General features: G+C 44.5%; 1 protein-coding gene across 1 annotated transcript in view; it reads left to right on the top strand.

Annotated features, from left to right (window-relative positions):
- LOC132206162 (uncharacterized) overlaps positions 1 to 26,077 on the top strand; it is an 82,162-nt gene that overhangs the window by 44,590 nt on the left and 11,495 nt on the right. The window contains exons 7-8 of the mRNA XM_059639048.1: positions 4,003 to 4,089; positions 7,302 to 7,379. Coding sequence (XP_059495031.1) covers positions 4,003 to 4,089; positions 7,302 to 7,379 — 165 coding nt within the window. The remainder of the gene's footprint in view (positions 1 to 4,002; positions 4,090 to 7,301; positions 7,380 to 26,077) is intronic.

Below are 26,077 nucleotides of genomic sequence, written 5' to 3' on the forward strand. Positions count from 1 at the left end.
TGGAGACTGAGAGGTCCAGGAAGGTGAGGGATGTGCTGGAGATGGCCCAGGTGAACTGAAGGTTGGGGTGGAAGGTGTTGGTGAAGTGGATGAACTGTTCGAGCTCCTCTGGGGAGCAAGAGGCGGCGCCGATACAGTCATCAACGTAACGGAGGAAGAGGTGGGGTTTGGGGCCTGTGTAGGTGCAGAAGAGGGACTGTTCCACGTAACCTACAAAGAGGCAGGCATAGCTGGGGCCCATGCGGGTGTCCATGGCTATATCGGAGCCACCTCTTGCTCCCCAGAGGAGCTCGAACAGTTCATCCACTTCACCAACAACTTCCACCCCAACCTTCAGTTCACCTGGGCCATCTCCAGCACATCCCTCACCTTCCTGGACCTCTCAGTCTCCATCTCAGGCAACCAGCTTGTAACTGATGTCCATTTCAAGCCCACTGACTCCCACAGCTACCTAGAATACACCTCCTCCCACCCACCCTCCTGCAAAAATTCCATCCCCTATTCCCAATTCCTCCGCCTCCGCCGCATCTGCTCCCACGATGAGGCATTCCACTCCCGCACATCCCAGATGTCCAAGTTCTTCAAGGACCGCAACTTTCCCCCAACAGTGGTCGAGAACGCCCTTGACCGTGTCTCCCGTATTTCCCACAACACATCCCTCACACCCCGCCCCCGCCACAACCGCCCAAAGAGGTTCCCCCTCGTTCTCACACACCACCCCACCAACCTCCGGATACAACGCATCATCCTCCGACACTTCCGCCATCTACAATCTGACCCCACCACCCAAGACATTTTTCCATCCCCACCCCTGTCTGCTTTCCGGAGAGACCACTCTCTCTGTGACTACCTTGTTCGCTCCACACTGCCCTCCAACCCCACCACACCCGGCACCTTCCCCTGCAACCGCAGGAAATGCTACACTTGCCCCCACACCTCCTCCCTCACCCCTATCCCAGGCCCCAAGATGACTTTCCACATTAAGCAGAGGTTCACCTGCACATCTGCCAATGTGGTATACTGCATCCACTGTACCCGGTGCGGCTTCCTCTACATTGGGGAAACCAAGCGGAGGCTTGGAGACTGCTTTGCAGAACACCTCCGCTTGGTTCGCAATAAACAACTGCACCTCCCAGTCGCAAAACATTTCCACTCCCCCTCCCATTCTTTAGATGACATGTCCATCATGGGCCTCCTGCAGTGCCACAATGATGTCACCCGAATGTTGCAGGAACAGCAACTCATATTCCGCTTGGGAACACTGCAGCCCAATGGTATCAACGTGGACTTCACCAGCTTCAAAATCTCCCCTTCCCCCACCGCATCCCAAAACCAGCCCAGTTCGTCCCCTCCCCCCACTGCACCACACAACCAGCCCAGCTCTTCCCCTCCACCCACTGCATCCCAAAACCAGTCCAACCTGTCTTTGCCTCCCTAACCTGTTCTTCCTCTCACCCATCCCTTCCTCCCACCCCAAGCCGTACCTGCATCTCCTACCTACTAACCTCATCCCACCTCCTTGACCTGTCCGTCTTCCCTGGACTGACCTATCCCTTCCCTACCTCCCCACCTATCCTCTCCTCTCCACCTATCTTCTTTTCTCTCCATCTTCGGTCCGCCTCTCCCTCTCTCCCTATTTATTCCAGAACCCTCACCCCATCCCCCTCTCTGATGAAGGGTCTAGGCCCGAAACGTCAGCTTTTGTGCTCCTGAGATGCTGCTGGGCCTGCTGTGTTCATCCAGCCTCACATTTTATTATCTTGGATTCTCCAGCATCTGCAGTTCCCATTATCACTGATACCCATTGACTCCAGTTTTGTCAGGATTCCTTGATATCACACGTGTTCAAATACAGCCTTGACGCCTGCGGCAGACACTCTTCCCTATTATGAAATGGAGACAGATGGTCAAACTAAAGCAGCCTCTCTATCTCCATATTCGCAACAAAGTAAAAAATTAAACCACCCCAAATAATCACTCCGATGGTTCCTAACCAGTGATTTGAATAGCTAATCCTTAACTTTGTGAATAATAATTTTCCAGTATTGTATTTCAAACAAAAACTTTAATAATTTATTAAATACAAATTAGCATTAGAAGACAGAAAATCAAACAGCACAGTTTGCTGATTAATGTTTATACTTTAAACCCAAAATATTTGTTTTCAGCCTCTATTCAAAGAAATAGAACACACACACAAACACAGTTATGGGATAATTAACAGAAAATTACAAAACTGCCAGATTACTTTCACAAAGTTTTGTCTTGCAGGGATTAATGTGGACTTCTTGACTGCTTTTTCTGAAGTTGATCAGGGTCGCCTTCCCAGTTCATCCAGGCAAAGACATAATCCATCAAACTCAGCTATCTTCTCTTTGGGCTTTTGGAAGCTGGTGTGATGGATTAGGCAGGGAGTTTTCAAATCTTCATGCCGTCTCAGCAGTAGTCCAGATCCACCTCCCAAAAAACATCATTTAAAAAAACTTAAATTCTGATCCCTCACTTATAGAATGATCGACTCTCCCCATAGAACAAATGCTATTCGCTTGAACATAGGGTTTCTTTCAGATTTGCCAGAGCCACCTCCCAAGTACAGACCTCATTAATAGCCAACTTCTGCTATCTGTTCAAACATTATGCTTTTTCCAGGGTCACTGTATCTATTACAACCTTTCAATCAAGACTCGGGCTGCAATTTATCCTCCACGCCTGGCCTCACAAACAGAAAAAGCTTGCCGATCTGTTATTTTCCTTTCACTTCAAGCTGTCCCAGAGTCCATCAGTCAATTCCAGCTCGCAATTCAAAATTATGAAAGAATAAAATGACAAAAGATCAGCAAGGTTCTAACATACCTCAACTGAGTTCAGCTCTTTTATCCATGTTTACATGAAAACTATAAGGAAGCTAGGAGGTTGGCAGAGTCTAAACTGAGTGTCAGCAAGCAGGTTTTGATGAACAGAGTGCTGCTTGGGTTGCATTCAGCACAACTAAACCATTTTCTTATTCTTAGCCCTTATGACCTCTTACACAACTTTTGCCTCCTGTCCTGCTATCCATTCTCTCCTTGCGTATCTGCCCTCTTTGCTATCTCTCTCTCTTTTGTAGGTTCCACTTCCACCTATCTGCTCACTGTCTCCTGTCAAACCCCCTCCCTTCAGCATAAATACCATGTTTACCTAGCTGCTAATAGTTCTGATGAAAAGTCACTCTACTCAAAATGTCAACAGATGCTGCCAGACCTGCTGAGTTTCTCCAAAAATCTCCGGTTTTGTTTCAAAAGTACTTCAGTGGTTGGAACACATCCTGAGTTCATGAAAGGCACTATATAAATGTAAGTCTCTCTTTAATAATTTATTACTGTGATCCTCAATGAAGCCCCTCCTTCTTAACACAAATGGTTGGCATAGAGGTGGAATAATCTAATCACAGATGTCTCTGACTAGGACTTCCTGCTCGGTGGCAGGCAATGATCATCAATAATATTCCTCCATCCAATATATAACCCTTAGCTCTGTAAGTAACTATTATTCAGGATACAGAAAGATGCCTGATCTGAGCTCAGTTAACCTAATCATTACCATTGGCGCTGCAGTTACATCAGTATAGAACTTGGAATTCAAAACAAAGCTTCTGTTCTCTTCCTGAACATTTGTCTAGAAAACAAATGCCACAGAGAAGTATATTTTGCCATCTTACGTGTGCCAATGCTAAGCCAAAGCCATTGTGTCATTCTCATCCTGAAGCCCTGTATATTGCTGGCATTCTAATATTTATGCCTTAAAAGATGCAATGGTCATTGAATTGTACCAGGCCTTTGGCTCCAGCAATCACTGCAACAAACTGTAACTGACCTCCCTCCATCCTCATTCTCCTCCCAACAAGTGGCCTTTACAACAAAGTGAACGCTTATGGAGTGTACAAACTTCCCTCTGGTCTGAAGGGGCTGACTGTTTACAGTGGGAGAAGATTTAAATAAAACGTTTCTACTTGGTTTTAATTAGGGAAACCGATGATCAGGATAAGGAAGAGAGCAATGTTGATGGTCATCAGCGAGAGTTCAGCATGCTTGTGTTGATTCATTCCATGAGGTATCGTAATTTTGTCACACTTCTCACAATCAACTGACTCTAGTTACGCTCTGACTATTGACTGACTTGTTTCTGGGACCAAAAAGTAAGGCTTTGCTACCATTTGCTGTTGGCTTGACATTTCACAGGAAAGCAAATTAAATCATTTTATATTCTCACATTTCACTTCCTGAAAGTGGCATATGGTTGATATTGCCATTTGAACAACTTGGAGAGTTAGACTCAGGAGTTAATGTTGTCAATTCAGATAGCCTCCATTGTTCACTTTGATCTCCGATCAGATCAACTCCAGATCTTCTTGTCACTACTCTGCCAAGGCATTGCATTTTATCTTTTTCTTTTTTATTCATTCACGGCATGAGGTATTCGCTGGCCAGGCAGCATTTACTGCCCATCCCTAAATGCCTAGAGGGCAGTTAAGAGTTAACCACATTGCTGTGCATCTGGTGTCACATATAGGCCCGACCAGGTAAGGATGGTAGTTTCCTTCCCTAAAAGACATTAGTGAATTAGGTGGGTATTTCCAACAATCGCCAATGGATTCATGGTCATCATTAGACTCTTAATTCCAGATATTGATCGCATTTAAATCCACCATCTGCCCTGTCAGGATTCAAAACTGGGTCCCGAGAATAATATCTGGGTCTCTGGATTAACAGTCCAATGATAATACCACTCGACCATCGCCTCCACTATTGCATTTTATCTTGGACTATCTTTGGTAATAGGCCAAAATCAGAAGATGTGCAGGACTTTTGTCACTACAGCAGATTTAGAGACCAGCCAGGTTGAAAACCTGAAACTGGTGAATGTGCAATGGGTGAATGTGGAATGATGAGACATCCACAGAACATTGTGATAACAGTATCAAATGATTATGTGAAGAGAGAGGGAACTGACTAATGTATCTGTGACATTTTGTAAATAATCTTCTTGGAAAACGCCTCAGTCTCAGAAGACTAATTGCATTTGACCCCATACAATGCTATCTGGCAGTCCTTCCCATCTTGCCATCCATTTCAAACAAGTGATATTTTTGCCTGTGGCTGGAAGAGCGGAGGAAAGAAAGATTGAAACAATTTAAAAGGGTCAGATGCAAACTGAGAGAAAGGCACTTCAATCCTTTTGCCCAATACAGATGCAGACTCCAGAATTACATGGTTGAAGCAATTTGATCTGAACTCAGAATACGATTGACCAAATTGGTGGAAGCACAATTAACAATTAGGAACCCTGGTGGTGCAGTTGGTAACATCTAATTCAGAAGCTCTGGTTCAAGTCCCAGCCCAAAACTTGATGCAAGAAGGAAGGTGTTTTCGTAACACAGGCAAATAGGATGAATATCAACCTGTAAATCCTTCAACACTTGCCAATGGTCAACAGTAAAACTGGGGGAGATTCCTGACCATGTGGTGTAATGGAAAGTTGAAAATGGGAGTCTTTCCTGTCACTAACATATGTCCAAACTAAAGCATTTATGTAAAAAGTACATAATACCACAACAAATCCAACTCACCACATGAATTACAACAAAACACCACCATGGTTAACATAATTAGAATAGAAGAAGACATTTTTATACCTATAAAATGGATGTGTAAATAGCAAATGATTCCAATTTAGTGCAGTTTTATAGAAAGAACAAGATGACCTGGCAACAATAAAAGACTGAAAGGAAAACAGTGAAGAAGAGGTAGAGATTGCTAATTTTAACGAATTGCCAACGTTACTTTTTTAAGGCCTTGATCACCTGAGTACCTAATTTATGTGAGGCTAAAAGTGACAACCAAAGAAGGTGAGCTCAATATTTACAGAACACATTACACATTGTATTACAGTGACCAAAACTACATGGATATATAGGAACTGGAGAAGTTGTAAAAAGATTTAGAAATGACACTAGAGTGGATAATTTAAATTATTGGGAAAGATTAAACAGACTTGCGTTCTTTTCTTGAGAAAGAGAAGGTTGAGGGGCATCTAATAGAAGTCTTCAAATGTTGAAAGGCTTCAATAGGATAGATTTAGAAAACGTAGAACAAAGAACATATTAAAATAGAACAGTACAGCACAGGAATGGGCCCTTCATCCCAGAATGTTGCTCTGAATATGTCGCCAAGTTAAATTAATGCCTTCTGCCTGCCCTTGTTTCATATCCCTCCACTCCTTGCATAATCATGTGCTTATCAAAAAGTCCCTTAAAGGCCCCTGACATATCTGCTCCACCACCCCCAACAGTGCGTTCCAAACACCAACCACTCTGTGTTGTAACTAATGTTTCATCTGGGGTGAGTCAAAAGCTAGCAGCTAAAAGGTTAAGATTGATATTGATAAATAATTTAGAAACTGCCTCAAAAAAATAGTCTGACTCTGGAATAGAAGATTTTAAGGATAAGCTGTAAAGGCATTATACAGGAGGAAGGAGTGGCAGCTTATAATAATGAGGGGAGATGAGCTAGGGCTGGAAAAGAATTATGAGTCATACAATCCAGCATAAAACCAGTTACTGTAAACATCAAATATTCCTTTGTGCGAATTAAAACAGTCACAAGACCCCATAGTTTGATTGATTATTAGTTGTTTATGAGAGTCCCTCAGTTTGAGAATGACATATGTAAGAACCTGGGCATGGGATCTGTTAACATGGGGAGACTGTTGGTGCTGCAGCTAGGAGGATAGTAGACCAAGAATCTTCCCTGCCTGTTCTGGGTAAATCAAAAAGATTTATAGATTAACAATCTACACGTTCAGACACAACAAGCATCACCTTCTATGGCCATCAGGTCCTGAGGTGGGATTTGAGCCTGAAGCTCCTGGTCTAAGGCTAAGGCATTACCACAGTGCTACAAGATCTCCTTTCATTTGGATGTAATCTGTCACTTGTATTGCGAATGCTCTCTAGAATCACCCCCACCCTCTTGAATTCCTCCTATTTTAAAGCCAAGTTTGATATCCCTAATCATTACTTTGTAAAATAAGCTCAAATGCTCTCCTACTGTTTTCAACACAACCTTCCAGGCTGGGTTTCATTATACCAACTTGAGAAAGGATTTTTCAAGGTTGGGACGCACAGTTTGTAAATCTGCGGTATTGAATAATCCAATCCACTAAATCAACAGTTCGTCTCGTGTGCGATCCTCTTTTGTGATCACTATGGTTATCATCTTGTTGTCCGCGTTATTGTAACAAATACTTTATCTCTGTCTTTTCAGGATAATTCAGCTGTGTCCTCATACACCTCGGCAAGAATACTCGGCTCACTTTGTCCAACTTCTCCAAAATGCTATGAGGTAATTGCGGTGAGGCGCTTTAGTTCATTCTGTGCCAGTATCAAGTGGGACAGTTCGGGTCAACAGCTAATGATATGAGTCACGGAGAGCGAGACTCTTGCACCCAGACTAAGTGCACAAGGTTTCGGTTGGTCAGCACAGGGTGAGGAGTCAGCTGCGGTCCGCTGAGGACCTTGGCGGCTCGGTGGTTAGCACCGCTGCTTCACGGCGCCAGATTAGATTCCCTACAGTGTGGAAACAGGCCCTTCGGCCCAATAAGTACACACTGCCCCCTGCAGCACCCCACCCAGACCCATCCCCCTATAACCCACTCACCCCTGAACACTACGGGCAATTTAGCATGGCCGATCAACCTAGCCTGCACATCTTTGGACTGTGAGAGGAACCTGGAGCACCGGGAGGAAACCCACACAGACACAGGGAGAATGTGCGAACTCCACACAGACAGTCGCCCGAGGCGGGACTCGAGCCTGAGTCCCTGATGCTGTGAGTCTGCAGTGCTAACCACTGAGCCACCGTACCGCCAGGATGTGGAGTTTGCACATTCTCACCGTGCCTGCACGGGCTTCCTCCCACAGTCCAAAGGTGTGCAGGCTGGCTGGATTGGTCATGCTAAATTGTCCAGGGACATGTATTTAGGTGGGCTTTCGGGGGATGGGTCTTCATCAGAGAGGCCTAGGCCCGAAACGTCAGCTTTTGTACTCCTGAGATGCTGCTTGGCCTGCTGTGTTCATCCAGCTTCACATTTTGTGATCTTGGATTCTCTAGCATCGGCAGTTCCCATTGTCTCTGATCACAGCTAACGTTTCGAGTATGGTGACCGTTCCTCAGGGGATCCGAAACATCATCTCTGCGTTTTCTTTCACAGATGCTGCCAGGCCTGCTGAGCTTTTCCAGCAACTTCTGTTTTTTTGTTACTTTCGTTTGTGTCCAGCTTGTCTTTCTCAGAATTGTTTACAACGACAATTGCAAATGGAAATCACCTCCCTGACACCAAATCATTCAGCTTATAAACTTCCGATCGTTTTGAATTCTTGAGTGTTTTTCCCGATGTTTTGGCAGATTGCCACGCTGATGTTCTTCTCATCGCAACTCAAATGGTATCAAAAACAACCATAGATAAACACATCAACGATGATGAATGACATCTTTCTGATCAGAGGAAGCATTTGAAAAAACAGCATCACATACTTACATTGTGAAGCTTTCTGTGAATAAACAATCTTCAATTTTTTTATTGAGTCCAAATCCACAAGGGACTTTCAAGTAAAATGACAACACAGTTCTTATCAAATGAAATTAAACCAAATTCCGACCCTTTAATGTATATAGTTGTGTATATATTATGAATATGCCTTAAATAAAACTTTCTAGCAGAGATAATAAAATGTGAGGCTGGATGAACACAGCAGGCCAAGCAGCATCTCAGGAGCACAAAAGCTGACGTTTCGGGCCTAGACCCTTCATCAGAGAGCCTTTTCACTTTGTTAGCACTCAACTAATTACTCGGAGATTGTGTTAACAAGTAAACCTTGTGCTCCTGAGATGCTGTTTGGCCTGCTGTGTTCATCCAGCTTCACACTTTGTTATCTTGGATTCTCCAGCATCTGCAGTTCCCATTATCACTGATACAATTTCAACCTTAGGTGTTTATCTTTTGCCGGTTTATTGAGAGTGCCGGCTATGTTTAAGGTGCCGGTTAAAACAAAGTTTGCTTTATAAACGAATATTGGAAAAAAGGAACTTGAGAATTGAGAACTGAAACGTGTTGAATTGGGGCTATTCTGATGCCACACAGCTGACGTGTTGCCAGGATCGAGAACTTAGACAAATTTAGCCCAGCAATGCTTGTGAAGGTGTCCCTGCCGCGGTGATATTAAAAGAACCATAATAGCTGGTAGTTTAAATATTTTCACGATCTGAAGGGAGTATTTTTGTATTGGGGTTAGTTTTTTGGAGGGGTCCAACGTTTGCCTGAGAGTGGCTAAGCCTCACAGGGATGGTAGAGGAGGAAGTGAGCTGTGGTTAGCGATATCACTGTAACAGAGATAGCAAGTAGCAGAGGGACTGAAAAATGGAACAATGCTGTGAAAGGACAGGCTCACTCCCCCGTTCTCTGACTAGTTGAAAGTGCTAGGAAGCATAAAAAAAAGTGATTAGAAGCTGCTTGTTAGAATGCTAACCAGGTCCGTGTGCACACCCATTAAACATTTTCCTGTATTACCGGCCCCATCAATCATCTGAGAATCCCTGCAGTGCGGAAACAAGCCCTTCAGCCCAACAAGTTCACAGTGACCCCCTCACCACCCAGACCCATCCCCCGAAAGCCCACCTAAATACATGTCCCTGGACAATTTAGCATGACCAATCCAGTCAGCCTGCACACCTTTGGACTGTGGGAGGAAGCCCGTGCAGGCACGGTGAGAATGTGCAAACTCCACATCCTGGCGGTACGGTGGCTCAGTGGTTAGCACTGCAGACTCACAGCATCAGGGACTCAGGCTCGAGTCCCGCCTCGGGCGACTGTCTGTGTGGAGTTCGCACATTGCGAGACTGGAGTCTGAGATAACACAGTGTGGAGCTGGAGAAACGCAGCAGGCCAGGCAGCAACAGAAGAGCAGGCAAGCTGACATTTAGGGTGGGGAATCCTTCTTCAGAAAATGATCACAAGAATTCGACAGTGTTGTCAAGTTTGAACTGTGTTATGTACAGTTCTACAAACCCAACCTCTGCCCTCTTTTGCCGCTGCGGTGCTTCTTCCTGCTCAATGCCGACTCCAGAAATCACTGCATCCCAAACGTGGGGTCCCTTTAAGGCTTGCCCTAAGTAGGTTCAGGCCAGCATGGAGTGGTGTTGACTTTGTACAATATTCAAACCCCTGCCAAGACATTGCAGCTCCTCACCCACCAGTCGGCACAAGGCTGCACACAGCTACCAAGAGAGCAAACGGGCAGTGAGGCGTTTCTGTGCTGCCCACCTTGTAAGTGGCAATCCAGTTTTGTTTCTGACTTTTTTTTACATCTCATACGGTGCTTTTAACACTTTCCAAGGCACAGACCTGTTGGGAAATTATAGCAGCAAGCAACGTTAGAAAATACGTGGAAAGACAGCTGAGCAAAGATTTCAAATATGTGAGTTTCTAAGAACACCTTAGAGGATATGATCAAGGTAGGTGCAGGGTGTGCGTCGCTGTGCTTAGGGTTACTAATAGCCGATCAGTCAAATTAACAAGTGCAGAAGAGGCTAGAATTTAAAAAGAGGGGTGCGCGGGGTTAGGGCTGAATGAGATTACAGAGGGTGGGTCCATGGCGGGATTTGAAAACATGGGTGAGGATTTCAAAAGGCAAGACATTGTTTAACCAGAGGTCCGTGGTGTTTGGTGAGCACAGGAGTTGTTGTATTTGGGTCTGAAAGTGTTAATACTCCTTGGGACTGTCATAAGCACACTCACTGTGATGTCATAAAGACTGGTCGGAAGTATAAGGATCTAGAAGGAATCAGGATTAAGACCTTGTAGTCCGCTCAATCATGTACATCACAGCACTGTAATGTGTAAACAGTTGCTGAGATGCAACGAACCAAAACTTGTTTGTGACAAGGATGCGTGAGACCAACTCGCTGTGTGTTAGAATAGGCAACTACGCAGGTAGGATTGAACAAAGTCATTGTCAATGTTTTCAGTGGCAGAATAGCTGAGGCAAGGAATCTAGATTTTGAATAACTGACGAAACATTAAGATTTGCAAACTGCCTTATACTCACTGATTGTCCAGAATCAAACAAAAACTGTCTCTTATATGCCAGACAGGATTTTCCAGGACATTCTATATTGTTAATAAGTGATAAGTAATAAGTAACTTCAGTTTTTAAAAAATACATCACATTGAGTGATGAGTCATTAGCTACACCATCAAGTGATTTGTACTTTTATGACCCTAACCTCCAGCATTGGTTTGATCAGCTATTGTGGATACAGTCATACAGCTGTACAATGCTGAAACAGACTCTTTAGTCCACTCATCCATGCCAACCAGATATCCTAAATTAATCTAGTCCAATTTGCCAGCATTTTTGGCCCATATCTCTCTAAACCCATCCTATTCATTTACCAATCCAGATGTCTCATAAATGTTGTAATTGTGCCAGCCTCTGCACTTCCTCTGGCAGCTCATTCCATACACACACCACCTTCTGTGTGAAAACATTGCCCCTCAGGTACCTTTTACATCTTCCCCCTCTCACCTTAAACCTATGCCGTCTATTTTTGGATTCCCCTGTCCTGGGGAAAAGGCCTTGACCATTCACCTTATCCATGCCCGTCATGATTTTATAAACCTCTACAAGGTCACCCCTCAGCCTTCAACCATTCAGGGAAAACAGCCCCAGCCTATTCACCCTCTACCTATAGCTCAAAACCCCCATGACTTGAGTGCTGCCAGGAAAAGTTATTGTAGCCCTCCCTGTCTCTCAAAGCCTCTTTGTCTGAGTATGAAGCCCTAGTGAGAATTGGGTTGAAGAGAAAACTTGCGTCCAGTGAGATATCAACAAGTTGTGAAGAAAAATGTTTACACTTGTCAGACGATAGTCACCACAGCTAAAGGTGTTGCCTCTGGGTACCTTGGAGTAGATTCTTAGTCTAATCATCCCACTAATGTCCAGCCCTACATCAGCAAATCAGCAAGCCATTGCGCTGACAATTTTAGTGTTTGGCTGAAGACATAACCCTTGTGATTGAAGCAGTGTGTGAGTTTACAAGAGAATTTGGTAGCAATCTTGGAAGAAAGGAAGGCCATTACTACCATCCATTGCCCCACCATCATAAGGACATCAGCAATAGGAGCAGGAGTAGATGGTCTGACTCCTCCAGCATGCTCCACCATTCAATAAGATCAGGACTGATTTTTTTTGTTTTGTGGACTCAACTCCACATACCCACTCACAATAATCCTTAATTCCTTTACTGTTCAAACATTTACCAATCTTTGCCTTAAAAGCATTCCTCAACTGCTTCAGAGATAGTAGGAACTGCAGATGCTGAAGAATCTGAGATAACAAGGTGTAGAGCTAGATGAACACAGCAGGCCAAGCAGCATCATAGTAGCAGGAAAGCTGAGGTTTTGAGCTTAGACCCTTCTTCAAGAAGGGTCTAGGCCCGAAACGTCAGCCTATACCTCAACTGCTTCACTGGACAGGGAATTCCACAGATTCACCCTTTGGGTGAAGACGTTCATAATTATGCAGAACTACACTAGTTGCATCAATGGGGTGACTGCTAGACTAGAGATTGGGTTTGCTTAAAAAAACTCAAGTCAGATGTTTGATGGAGTATTTGCCAGTCTCCAGGGTTGATGACATTCCTCCTTAATCATGGGTTCAATATCCCTGTCGAGTACTGGCATTTCATTCTTAGGGACTACTAGAGAATAGCGGGAAATGCAGTATTCCCAATGTTTTCCATATATTTGGAACAAAATGTAATCTGAACCAGTCACAAGATCTAAGCGTGTTAAAGGGCCTTCTGTGGCTCAGTCGTTAGCACTGCTGTTTTGCAGTACCAGGAGCCCAAGTTCAGTTCTGCTCTTGGGTAACTGTGTGAAGTTTGCACATTCTCCCTGAATCTGTGTGGGCTTCCTCCAGGTGCTCTGGTTTCCTCCTACAGTCTAGGGATGTGCAGATTAGGTGGGTTGGCTATGCTAAATTGCCCTGTAGTGTCCAGAGACGCCATGGGAAAGGTAGTGCGACAGGGATCAGTGTGGTTCTGGGTGGGATGCTCTTTGGAGGGTCAGTATGGACTTGATGGCCTGTTTCCAAACTGTAGGGATTCCATTGGCTCAGATTTTAGTCAATTTTTGGAGGGAGCTCTGCACTTCTTTATCTGATGGTGTCCATTGCAAATTGTCAGACTTGAAGGTTCGCTGAACTCTCAATTAGTTCAGGAGTTTGTAAATAACTATGGCAGAATTATTTATTGCGATGCAGCATAGATGAAATTCCAAGAAATACAATGGTGATCTTAATGTCACTGTCCCACGAAGATCCCATCACATTTTCTCCCTTCATCTCTTTATGCCAACTTCAGGTTTTGGATATTCTCTCTGAGAAAATTTAGAAAGGAGAGCATGGGATAATTACAGAATGATATGCACCAGCTCTCTAACAGAGCTACTTAGCTGGTCTCACTTGCCTTGCAAACAGAAACTCAGCAGATCTGCCAGCATCTGTAGAGAGAGTCCAGTGATCCTTCATCAGAACTAGATCATTGGTCACTGGACACAAAAGAGAGAGCTTCTCTCTCTACAGATGTTACCAGACCTGCTGAGTTTTAAAAATTTCATTCAGAAGATAAGGGTGTCGCTGGATAGGCAGCATTTATTGCCCATTCCTAATTGCCCAGAGGCAGTAAAGAGTCAAACACATTGCTGGTGCTGTTAGGCAAGTAGGGGAGTTTGATTTCACATTACTTGCAACTTGTCTTAAGACTTGAAAGCCCTGGGTTCAATTGATTGATCAGATCTATCTGAACATTCAAGGCAGGTTGGGGGTGTTATTGACTGTAGCTCAATTTGTAACGTTAGATCAGAAGGTTTTGGGTTCAACTGCTGCTTCAGAGCGGAGTGAATAATCTGCATTGGCATTATGACTACAGCACCACCCCACAGTCTGACAGTATAGATGTTGGAGAAGCCTTTTCTTTCGTTTGATGAGGCCTCCATCCCATTTGGCAGTAATTAGAAGAAGAGGAGGACAGCCAATTCTTACCTCATTGGTCATTGTGGGAACTTTTTGTGCACAAATTAGCTGCTGCCGTTCCTACATTACAAGAGTGCTCAATTCAAACAAAGTGCAAAAATATAGCCAACATGCAGAATTATGCATTCAAATGGCAAATGGTCCAGACAAATCACAAGACAAAAATGTTAGAGTATAGTCTAAGAATAATATTACCAATCAGATGTTTTTCTCCTTCCCAAACCTCCAAGCCTACGGTGCTCACTGAGTAGATAGCATAAGGCTGCTGTGTCACCGTGCACTTCTGCCTTCAGGACAGGAAGATTAGAAAATAAAATGCAGCCATCTACTTATTTAAGAAAATATTGCATTCTGAAGCCCTAGTAAAGAGAAAATCGAAAACTTTGAAAGGCACTGCCCTGAAGCTGTTGCCTGTGCTCTCAACATCCTGATGTCAGTGCTGTCAGTGATCAAAGGAGAAGAGTCCAGGAACTTTATCACAGGAAGGACAGAATGATATGGAGCTAAAATGGTTAAATTTATGAGGAAAAGTTACACAAGTCCCTTGAGTGTAAACAAGATGAATATCGAGGTTTGTAAAAAGACAAGGAATCCAAGAGAGATATGAACACATTTATGCAAATTGTACCAGAATAGGGACTGGTCAGAGATTATAAAGTATGAGTAAGTATTTACAAAATAAAAACATGTCATTTGCACCATGCTAGTGTTGATGTTCCACTTGATCCTCCTTCAGCACTTTGTCTCTAACCTCATTAACATACCGTAGGAGCACATTAGTGCAGATGTGGAATCTATACTAAAAAACACAATTATTGCTGGAGATCATAGCAGGTTCTATTAATATAACCTTTCCTCCTTATGAATTTCCCTGATCATCCCCAAAGCTGTTTCTGAGCTATTCACAGCCAATCCTTGTGGAAACAGAGATAATAAAATGTGAGGCTGGATGAACACAGCAGGCCAAGCAGCATCTCAGGAGCACAAAAGCTGACGTTTCGGGCCTAGACCCTTCATCAGAGAGGGGGATGGGGAGAGCGAACTGGAATAAATAGGGAGAGAGGGGGAGGCGGACCGAAGATGGAGAGTAAAGAAGATAGGTGGAGAGAGTATAGGTGGGGAGGTAGGGAGGGGATAGGTCAGTCCAGGGAAGACGGACAGGTCAAGGAGGTGGGATGAGGTTAGTAGGTAGATGGGGGTGCGGCTTGCGGTGGGAGGAAGGGATGGGTGAGAGGAAGAACCGGTTAGGGAGGCAGAGACAGGTTGGACTGGTTTTGGGATGCAGTGGGTGGGGGAGAAGAGCTGGGCTGGTTGTGTGGTGCAGTGGGGGGAGGGGACGAACTGGGCTGGTTTAGGGATCCAGTAGGGGAAGGGGAGATTGTGAAACTGGTGAAGTCCACATTGATACCGTTAGGCTGCAGGGTTCCCAGGCGGAATATGAGTTGCTGTTCCTGCAACCTTCGGGTGGCATCATTGTGGTAGTGCAGGAGGCCCATGATGGACATGTCATCTAGAGAATGGGAGGGGGAGTGGAAATGGTTTGCGACTGGGAGGTGCAGTTGTTTGTTGCGAACTGAGCGGAGGTGTTCTGCAAAGCGGTCCCCAAGCCTCCGCTTGGTTTCCCCAATGTAGAGGAAGCCGCACCGGGTACAGTGGATGCAGTATACCACATTGGCAGATGTACAGGTGAACCTCTGCTTAATGTGGAATGTCATCTTGGGGCCTGGGATAGAGGTGAGGGAGGAGGTGTGGGGGCAAGTGTAGCATTTCCTGCGGTTGCAGGGGAAGGTGCCGGGTGTGGTGGGGTTGGAGGGCAGTGTGGAGCGAACAAGGGAGTCACGGAGAGAGTGGTCTCTCCGGAAAGCAGACAGGGGTGGGGATGGAAAATTGTCTTGGGTGGTGGGGTCGGATTGTAAATGGTGAAAGTGTCGGAGGATGATGCGTTGTATCCGGAGCTTGGTAGGGTGGTGTGTGAGAACGAGGGGGATCCTCTTAGGGCGGTTGTGGCGGGGGCGGGGTGTGAGGGATGTGTTGCAGGAAATACGGGAGACACGGTCAAGGGCGTTCTCGATCACTGTGGGGGGAAAGTTGCGGTCCTTGAAGAACTTGGACATCTGGGATGTGCGGGAGTGGAATGTCTTATCGTGGGAGCAGATGCGGCGAAGGCGGAGGAATTGGGAATAGGGGATGGAATTTTTGCAGGAGGGTGGATGGGAGGAGGTGTATTCTAGGTAGCTGTGGGAGTCGGTGGGCTTGAAATGGACATCAGTTACAAGCTGGTTGCCTGAGATGGAGACTGAGAGGTCCAGGAAGGTGAGGGATGTGCTGGAGATGGCCCAGGTGAACTGAAGGTTGGGGTTGAAGGTGTTGGTGAAGTGGATGAACTGTTCGAGCTCCTCTGGGGAGCAAGAGGCGGCGCCGATACAGTAACTTGTGGAAACAGGTTTATCCAGTCTCTGAGGAAGGAGATTACTTTTGAATTGCGGACTCTGATTTATGAAGGGAGCCATTTGTCTATGCAGTGAACACGACACAGAGGTTGACAAAATGAGTGAGGTTGGAGTGTAATGGGCACAGGCAAAGGGTAATGGCCATGAGTAAAGTCTATTTGGAGAGGGAAGGAGGTCTGTCTGGGGAAGGGAGAGAGGAAGTCTGACTGTGCAGCATTGGAAAAGGGCCAGAAGGCTCAGCTACAGGCATCCACTCAGACAGCCTGAGCGACACTGCTGGATTATAGTGAATGAAAGCCGTTTAAAGATGGCATCAAGACCTTTAACTCTAGAAGGTAATGGTAGGTGGTGGCATCAGGATCCTGCCCATCCCACCAAGGTTTGCCTTGCTTGTTAGTGCCCATCTCCGTAATGAACTGACAAGCACGTTAAAAACCTGCAGGGCTAATGTAGCCTGACACTCACTCCCATGCTCACCACCACTGGAACAGAAGATTCTCTCCATAATTTTAAAGAGCACAAAAGGCCGTAGAGTTATAAGGTTAAACATCTACCATACTTGTACAGATCAAGCCTGTCTTTCCAATCTAATATAAGTTATTAACTGTGACTCATGCAGTGTTTTATTTTTATAAGCTTATTATCAGCAGTTTATTATCTGCATTCATGTCCCATTTTTTTCTGCCGTAGGAGGTGTGCATTAAGCTGCCAGTCAAATATTCAGATATTGAATGCGGTTACCAGTCATCTGCATCACTACACTATCTGCACAGCTAAGGGTCCCCCAATCCTTAAAAAATGCCTCCAACAAAAAGCCATTGACCCAGGTTTCGTGACCTACAGCTGACCCCTTTAAGTTGTAGCAGTCTCTGAAGATGCATGTTAAATATATGGTCAGGAAATCTTTGCCTAATAGACGTCATTTCTTTGCAGATCTGAACACATTTCTAACTTGCATCAAACCCTAAATGGGTAGGGGGTCTTAGTTCTGGATAGGCAGCCTTTTCATGAGCATGCAGGCCATTTGACATGTGAAAGGGCTTCCAGGTAGTTATTGGTCAGAACTCAAGCTCAAGCTGCTAAAAATGCCCAGAGTTGGTTTGCAAACTGTCAGCATGCCCAATTAAAATGTGCCACCCACCTTGCTTTCGGCATCTGTGGGGCACCACAATGTTCCCCACCACCCTCCATACAAAGATGGAAAATGGTTCACTGTAAAGCATCTGAAAGATGCTGAATGAACGTCACTGTAGCACAGTGTTAGTGTCCCTACTATCTGGATGAACTACAGCTCCCATTGCCTTGTTAAATCGTTCTGTATAATCTCCCTATCAGTCCTTGCAAAACCCAAAATAAGACATGTTTAAATAAATAGAATTTATTTGTAACAGTTGGGAAAGAGAGATTACATCCAGAGATACAGTCCAATTGAATTTATATTTTGGGGAATTTGGAGGTAGTGTGGGAATTCGGTGCAAAGGGGAAGGGGTGCGATTTGCTTGCTTTTTTTTGGATCATAGTTAGTCTGGTCATTTTACGGGGTAAATTAAAGCCCAGGATTGAGGGCCAACACATCTCAGGAAAACCATCAGTTCATTAGTTGATAATAGCTATTAATTTCACTATCTATGATAGGCTACGTTCAGACTGAAAGAAAATAGAAGAAACATTTACAGATTACAAATGAAAAGATCAGTAGGAAATTCTTAGAAAATGAAGTTAAGAACTAAGTATATAAAATGGAGAAGCAAGGCCAGGTGATGCGGTGTATCTGTATGATCTAGGAGTTGGTGGACCCCATTGTGGTTCGCTGTGACCACATCTGTAGTAAGTGTTGATTGTTTGAGGAAATCTGGCTCACAGCTGATGAGCTGGAGTCTGAGCTTCAAACACTGTGACATGTTAGGAAGGGGAGGGTTTCCTGGAGACTGTGTCTCAGGAGGCAGTCACACCTCTTAAGTTAACTACCTTAAATTTGGTCAGTGGTCAAGGACAGGAGGGTGTGTCTACCAGCGAGGCAGGTAGAGGGATCCAGAAGGTAATGCTGAAAGAGCCTCAGCCCCTGACCTTGTCTAACAGGTTTGAGATTTTTGCTCCCTGTGTGGGTGAGAGGGGGGTGCTGTAGGGAGGATGAGCAAACAGACCATAGCACCCTGGTAGAGGGAGCCTTTCAAGAGGGGGGAGAAAAGAAAAATGGAGTTATAATCGGGGATAGTATAGTCAGGGGAATAAACACTGTTCCCTGTGGCCAAGATTGAGAATCCCAAAGGCTGTGTTGCCTGCCTGGTGCCTGGATTCAGAATATTTTGTCTGGGCTGCAGAGGAACCTGGAGTGGGAGGGAAAAGATCCAGTCATTGTGGTCCACGTAGGTACCAACAATATCGATAGAAAGAAGAACAAGGTTCTGCTGAGGGAATATGTGCCCCTAGGGGCTAAATTAAAAAGCAAAACCAAAAAGGTAGTAATCTCTGGATTACTGCCTCAGCCATGGGCTAATTGGCACAGGATCAAATGGGTGGCTCAAAGATTGTTCTGGGAGAAACAGGCTCAAATTCATGGGACATTGGCACCAGTACTGGGATATGGAGGGAGGGGTTCTAATGGGACAGGCTCCATGTGAATCATGCTGTGACCAGAATCCTGGCAAATTGCAAAACTAGGGCTGTGGATAGGACCTTAAACTAAATCGTGGGTGGATGAGTTCAATTCCTTGAAACTTGTAGAACAAAGTTAAAGTGGGGGAGGGATCAGCATAGGTTATTAAAGTTGCCAGAATAGGTAATTGGACAGAGAATATGGAAAAGATCAGGAATGTAACCTCAGGCACAACAGACCAGGGGACAACAATGAGAAAAGAATGGGCAGTTAACACAGACCTGAGGGTGTATATTTAAATGCACGCAAATATGAAACAGCGTAATGGGCTTGAAGCACAGATTGAAATTGGTGGATATGATGTGGGTGTCACAGAGACGTGGCTGCAATGAGATCACGGCTGGGAACTAAATATCCAAGGATATATGTCCTATTGAAAAGAATAGGCAATTGGGATGGTGTTGTAATGTTAGTCAGAAATGAAATTAAATCAAAAACGAGCAATGATAGTCAGAAAGCATAGCAACTGTGAGGTTAGAGTTAATGAACTTCAAAGGAAAAGGACTCTGATGGGAGAGATAGATTCTCCAGCATCTGCAGTTCCTACTGAGATAACAAGGTGTAGAGCTGGATGAACACAGCAGGCCAAGCAGCATCAGAGGAGCAGGAAAGCTGACGTTTTGGGCCTAGACCCGAAGTCCCCATTTCTGGATTCAGTGATGCATAATGAGGCAGACTTGATTAGAGGACTTAAAGTGCAAAAATCCTTGGGGGCAGTGACCATAATATGATAGAAGCCACTGTGCAGTTTAAGAGGGTGAAGTTTGAATCAGATATAATGCTATTACAATTGAATAAAGGTAACTACAAAGGCATGAGGGAGGAACTGACCAGAGTTGATTGGAAGGGAACCCGGACAGGGAAGGTGGTAGAGCAGCAATGGCAGGAGTTTCTGCCATAATTTGGGAGGCACAGCAGAAATTCATCTCAAGGACAAAGAAAATATATTAAAGGGAGGACAAGGCAATCATAACTGACAAGGGAGATCATGGACAGCATAAAAGCAACAGAAAAAATATTAAATGTGGTGAAAATTAGTGGAAAGTCAGAGGATTGGGAAGCCTTTAAAAAACCAGCAGATGGTAATATAAAAGAAGATTGCAATGTTTTTTTAAGATAGGATAAAATGTAAGAGAGGCAACAGTGAACATTGCTGGAAAATGAAGCTGGAGAAGTGGTAACACAGAAGAAAACATGTCAGAGAAACTGAATAGGTATATTGCATTTTCACTTTGGAAGACACCAGCAGCACACCAGAACTTTGAAAGTCAGGTATCAGAGGTACTTGCAGTGGCTTTCACTAAGGAGATGGTTTTGGAGAAGCTGAAAGGTTTGAAGGTGGATAAATCAACCAGGCCAGATGGGCTCCGCCGCAGAGTTCTGAAGGAAATAGCTGAGGAGAATGTATTGTTTTGTTGGTGATCTTTCAGGAATCACTGGAATCAGGGAGGCTCCCAGACGACTGGAAATGGCTAATGTAACACTCCATTTAAGAAGGGAGAGAGGCAGAAGACAGGAAACGAAAGTCTAGTTAGCTTGACTTTGGTCATTGTTACGATTTTATAGTCCATGATTATGGATGAGAATTCAGAGTACTGGAAGTGTGTGGTGAAATTGGGTTGAGTCAGTATGGCTTTGTTGAGGTGAGATCATTTTGACAAACTGTTGGAAATCTTTGAGGAGATATTAAGCAAATTCGACAAAGAAAAGCCAGTGAACATGATCTGCTTGGATTTCCAGAAGGCCTGTGACAAGGTGCTGCAAACGAGGCTGCTAAATAAGACAAGAGCCCATGGTGTTCAGGGCAGGATACCAACACAGATAGAGGGTTGGCTGACTGGCAGAATGCAGAGGTAAAGGGGTCTTTTTCAGGATGGCAGCCAGGGTCTAACGGAGTTCCACAGGGGTCAGTGTTGGGACCACAACTATTCATGTCACATATTAACAATCTGGGCAAAGGAACTGAGGGCATTGTTGCTAAGTTTGCAGATGACACAACATAGGTGAAAGGGTAGGTAGTGTTGAGCAAGCAGGGAGACAGCAAAAGAACTTGGGACAGTGTAAGTTCATTTTCATGTGTGTCTGATTTACTTGCTTACTTGGTGGGACTCACTTTACAATAATAATAAGACACAGTTTATTATCATCAAAACACAAGATACATGCAAGCAACTCTTTAAAACCCATCTTTCCCTCTAATTTCCTGATCTGATTGAAGCTTACGAAATACTGAGAGGCTTGGATAGAGTGGACATGGAGAAGATATTTCCACTGGTGGGAGAGACTAGGACCTGAGGGCACAGCCTCAGTATGAACTGAGCTGAGGAGGAATTTCTTCTGCCAGAGAGTGGCTAGTCTGTGGAACTCATTGCCACAGAGGGCTGTGGGGGTCAAGTCATTGAGTGTATTTAAGACAGAGGCAGAATGTTCTTGAATGGTAAGGGGATCAAGGATTATGTGGAGAAGGTAGGAGAATGGGGTTGACAAACATGTCAGCCATGATTGAATAGCAAAGCAGGCACCATGAGCCAAATGGCTTAATTCTGCACCTGTATCTGCTTATCTTAAGTTTAATGATAGGATCAGTCGGCAACTCCAGTACAAAGTGCGCTATTATCTATACTAACAATCAACTTATCATAATTGTTGTGATTCACAGTCATGAGTCAGAACTGATTTATGCTAACTTGAAGTTACACTGCATTGTCTCAGTGATGCATCACATTTTTATCAAGAAAAGAAATATGTTCAAACCTTGCAGCTTTTTGGGATTACTCAACAGTTTGGGAAGTTTCTTCACAACAATGCCTCAGTCATTCAGTGTCAACTTTCCAATTAACACTTTCTTCCTGTAGTAAGGATTGTTGTGATAATTAGAAATGTGGCGTTTTTGCATTTGGCCTGATGAATACAAGATGAAGAATTGTGGCAGCATATCCTTCTTTTTGGCAATATTCAAGTTCTCTACTACTAAGTGACTATTCCTATATTTCTTAGTTCTACCCACAGAGTCTCCACTACATAGATATCACTTCTCGTATCATCACATTAATGTCACCCTCAATTCCTCGCCTCTAGCAATTCCAAATCTTTCCTGCAGATCTTATGTCCTGGTGAGCAGTCCTGACCAGCTCCCAGTCATGGTCCAACACTAACATGTCATACCCTGTAAACTGACTTTTGTACCTAAGATTAATCTTGATTTTTTTCCTAGATTTTCTCTGTGCTTTTGTAAGGAATGCTTAATCAGGCTTTATGCCCTAATCTGTCCTGATCTAACACTTTATGCATACATTCTCTCTCTTGGTTTAATTACTTTCCATCTTTTAGATTTCATTTTACTTGTGCAGCCCGAAGTACAATTTCAAATTGGTGTTCTACACTATGTTCTTTTTCCCATTTTGACTCCTAGTTCAAACAATTAGTAGAAATTAAGCATGACTTATCTTGTACAACTTGAGCTGTTGCCCCAATAAGACTAGCCCGTTCTTTTAATATTTATCCCTCTGGACTGTTTCTCTTTCTGATTGGTCTCCAATTCCAGCCCAGTTCAGTGGATCAGAGAAAACAGTCTTTAGTTTGTCACACCCTATGTTCATGTCACCACCACTACACCACGTAAAATACAACATAACTGAAATACTTGTTGAATGAAACAACAATGAACTTCAGATTTTACTGGAATACCAAAAGACAAAATTAAACAAACTTCTTTCACACAAATAGTTATCAAAGTTTTGATGAAAAACCACAAGTGATCTTGGAGGCAAAGATGATTAATGGATATTAACAATAACTTGCATTTCTACAACATCTTTAATGGAGTAAAATGTCCCAAGGTGCTTTATATGTGCATTATAAAACAGGATGTGAAATCAACTCAGATAAAAGTACATCAAAACACATGGCCAAAAATGATTTTAAAGACATATTAAAGAAATAAAGCAACTTTTTTTCTTTAGTTATTCATTCATAGGATGAGGGCAACGCTGGCAAGGCATCATTTATTGCCCATCCCTAATTGCCCAGAGGGCATTAAGAGTCAACAATATCGCTGTGGGTCTGAAGTCATATGTAAGCCAGACCAGGCAGTTTCCTTCCCTAAAGGACATTAGTGATGGGTTTTTCCTGACAATTGACACATATCATCATTAAACTCCGAATTCAAATTCCACCATCGGCCATGGTGGGATTCAAACCTAGGGCCACAGAACATTACTGGGGCCTCTGGATTAACTGTCCATCAATAATACCACTAGGCCATCCCCTCCCTAGAAGGGTTCAGAGAGAATTCCAGAGCTAAGGGCATGAACAGCTGCAAGCACAACTGTTAATAGCAAGGTGATTCAAAGAACAATTGCTCTTGAGGAAGGAAAAAGTTTTCCTATCTTTCTAACCAACCTGTTCGGATATGTTATTATATACCTCTGGAGCAAGTGGGACTTGAACTCAGGCTAGGGGTAGGGACATTACCACTGGATGGACATGTCAGGATTGAATTCTTGCTGAGTTTTGTTACCATAACACCAGAATACACAATTATCATCTGTAATAACCACATGAGCAGAGCTTTAACAAACTCATTAAAGCTATGCCTGCCTCTTTGTAGGTTACATGAAACAGTCCCTCTTCCATAGCTACACTGGCCCTTAACCCCAACTCTTACTCTATTACATTGATGACTGTAACGGCGCCGCCTCGTGCTCCCACAAGGAGCTCGAACACTTCATCCACTTCACCAACACCTTCCACCCCAACCTTAAGCTTATCTGGACCATCTCTGATACCTCTCTCTCCTTCCTGGACCTCTCTGTTTCTATCTCTGGCAACTACCTAGAAACCGATATCCATTTCAAGCCCACCGACTCCCACAGCTACCTAGAATACACCTCCTCCCACCCACCTTCTCGCAAAAATGCCATCCCCTATTCCCAATTCCTTTGCCTCCACCGCATCTGCTCCCAGAATGAGGCATTTCACTCCCCTACATCTCAGATGTCCTCATTTTTCAAGTACCGCAACATCCCTACCCTTGGTGTTCGAGAACGCCCTTGACAGTGTCTCCCGCACTTCCTGCAACTCATCCCTCAAACCCCCTCCCCACAATAACAACCAGAACAAAACCCCCCTCATCCTCACATACCATTCCACCAATCTCCAGATCCAACACATCATCCACCAACACTTCTGCCATCTGCAATCCGACCCCACCAAAGACATTTTTCCCTCTTCACACTTATCTGCTTTCCGGAGGGACCAATTTCTCTGTGACTCCTTTGTCCACACCACACTCCCTCCCCAGCCCCTCCACACCTGGCATTTTTCCCTGCAAGCGCAGGAAGTGCTACACCTGCCCCTACACCTCCCTCCCAACCCCATCCGAGGCCCCAAGAAGGCTTTCCACATCAAGCAGATGTTCACCTGTACATCTGCCAATGTGGTATACTGTATCCACTGTTCCCGTTGTGGCCTCCTCTACATCAGGGAAACCAAGTGGAGGCTTGGGGACCGTTTTATGGAACAGCTACGCTTGTTTCGCAATAAACAACTGCACCTCCCAGTCATGAACCATTTCAACTCCCCCTCCCATTCCTTAGATGCCCATCCTGGGCCTCCTACAGTGCCATAATGATGCCAACCGAAGGTTGCAGGAACAGCAACTCATATTCCGCTTGGGAACCCTGCAACCCAATGGTATCAATGTGGATTTCACAAGCTTCAAAATCTCCCCTCCCCCTACTGCATCCCAAAACCAGCCCAGCTCATCCCCGCCTCCCTAACCTGTTCTTCCTCCCACCTATCCCCTCCTCCCACCTCAAGCCGCACCTCCATTTCCTACCTACTAACCTCATCCTGCCCCCTTGACCTGTCCGTCCTTCCTGGATTGACCTACCTCCTCCGTAACCCCCCCACCTACAATCAACTTTACTGGTTCTATCCCCGCCCCTTTGACCTATCTGTCTCCTCTCCACCTATCTTTCTGTTATCCATCTTCAATCTGCCTCCCCCTCTCTTCCTATTTATTTCAGAATCTCCTTCCCTTTCCCCATTTCTGAAGAAGAGTCTAGACCTGAAACATCAGCTTTCCTGCTCCTCTGATGTTGCTTGGCCTGCTGTGTTCATTCACTTCGACACCTTGTTACCTCAGATTCTCCAGCATCTGCAATTCCTACTACCTCTGAAACAACCCGTGAATATTCAGTCAATTCATGCCAATACCTCTCCAGCATAGTTTATTTCTCAGTTCACAGCTCAGAGAAGGAAATCAGGTACTTCACACTTTACAATTCCAACAACATCACAAAGCACTCTGTTTAGCAAATATAAATGCTGTCCTTACTCGCCGTCCTAACTCACTGAGGTGCATGGCTGGAGTGACTGAACATTTCCACAGAGATCTCACAGGGTCATGGTGTGAGGGGACACTGACAGAGGTAATGACTGGTAAGGCCATGGAACATTTTGAAAATGAGCATTTTAAAATCGGGACAGCTTTTAACCAAGAAACAGTGTTAGGTCAGCAAGCACAGGGGCAATGGAGTGTTTGCAAAGGAATAATGTAACAGGTGAAAGGGATTGTTCAAGGAAAAGGGGTCAAATCAGATAGCTTCAGATAGGAGCAAGATCAACCCTGTCTTTATCCAGTACACACAAATGTATTTTCGGAAAGGGACACAGAACCACAATAGGTAGTGTGAATTCAGGCTTTTATGCCAAGGAATTACAGAGGCAATAAAAACAAAGTTGCTGGGAAAGCTCAGCAGGTCTGGCAGCATGTGTGGAGGAGAAAACAGAGTTAACGTTTCGGGTTAATGTTCTGAGGAAGGGTCACTGGACCCGAAA

The sequence above is a fragment of the Stegostoma tigrinum genome, chromosome 32 (assembly GCF_030684315.1).
Source record: "Stegostoma tigrinum isolate sSteTig4 chromosome 32, sSteTig4.hap1, whole genome shotgun sequence".
NCBI classification, from domain to species: Eukaryota; Metazoa; Chordata; class Chondrichthyes; order Orectolobiformes; family Stegostomatidae; genus Stegostoma; species Stegostoma tigrinum.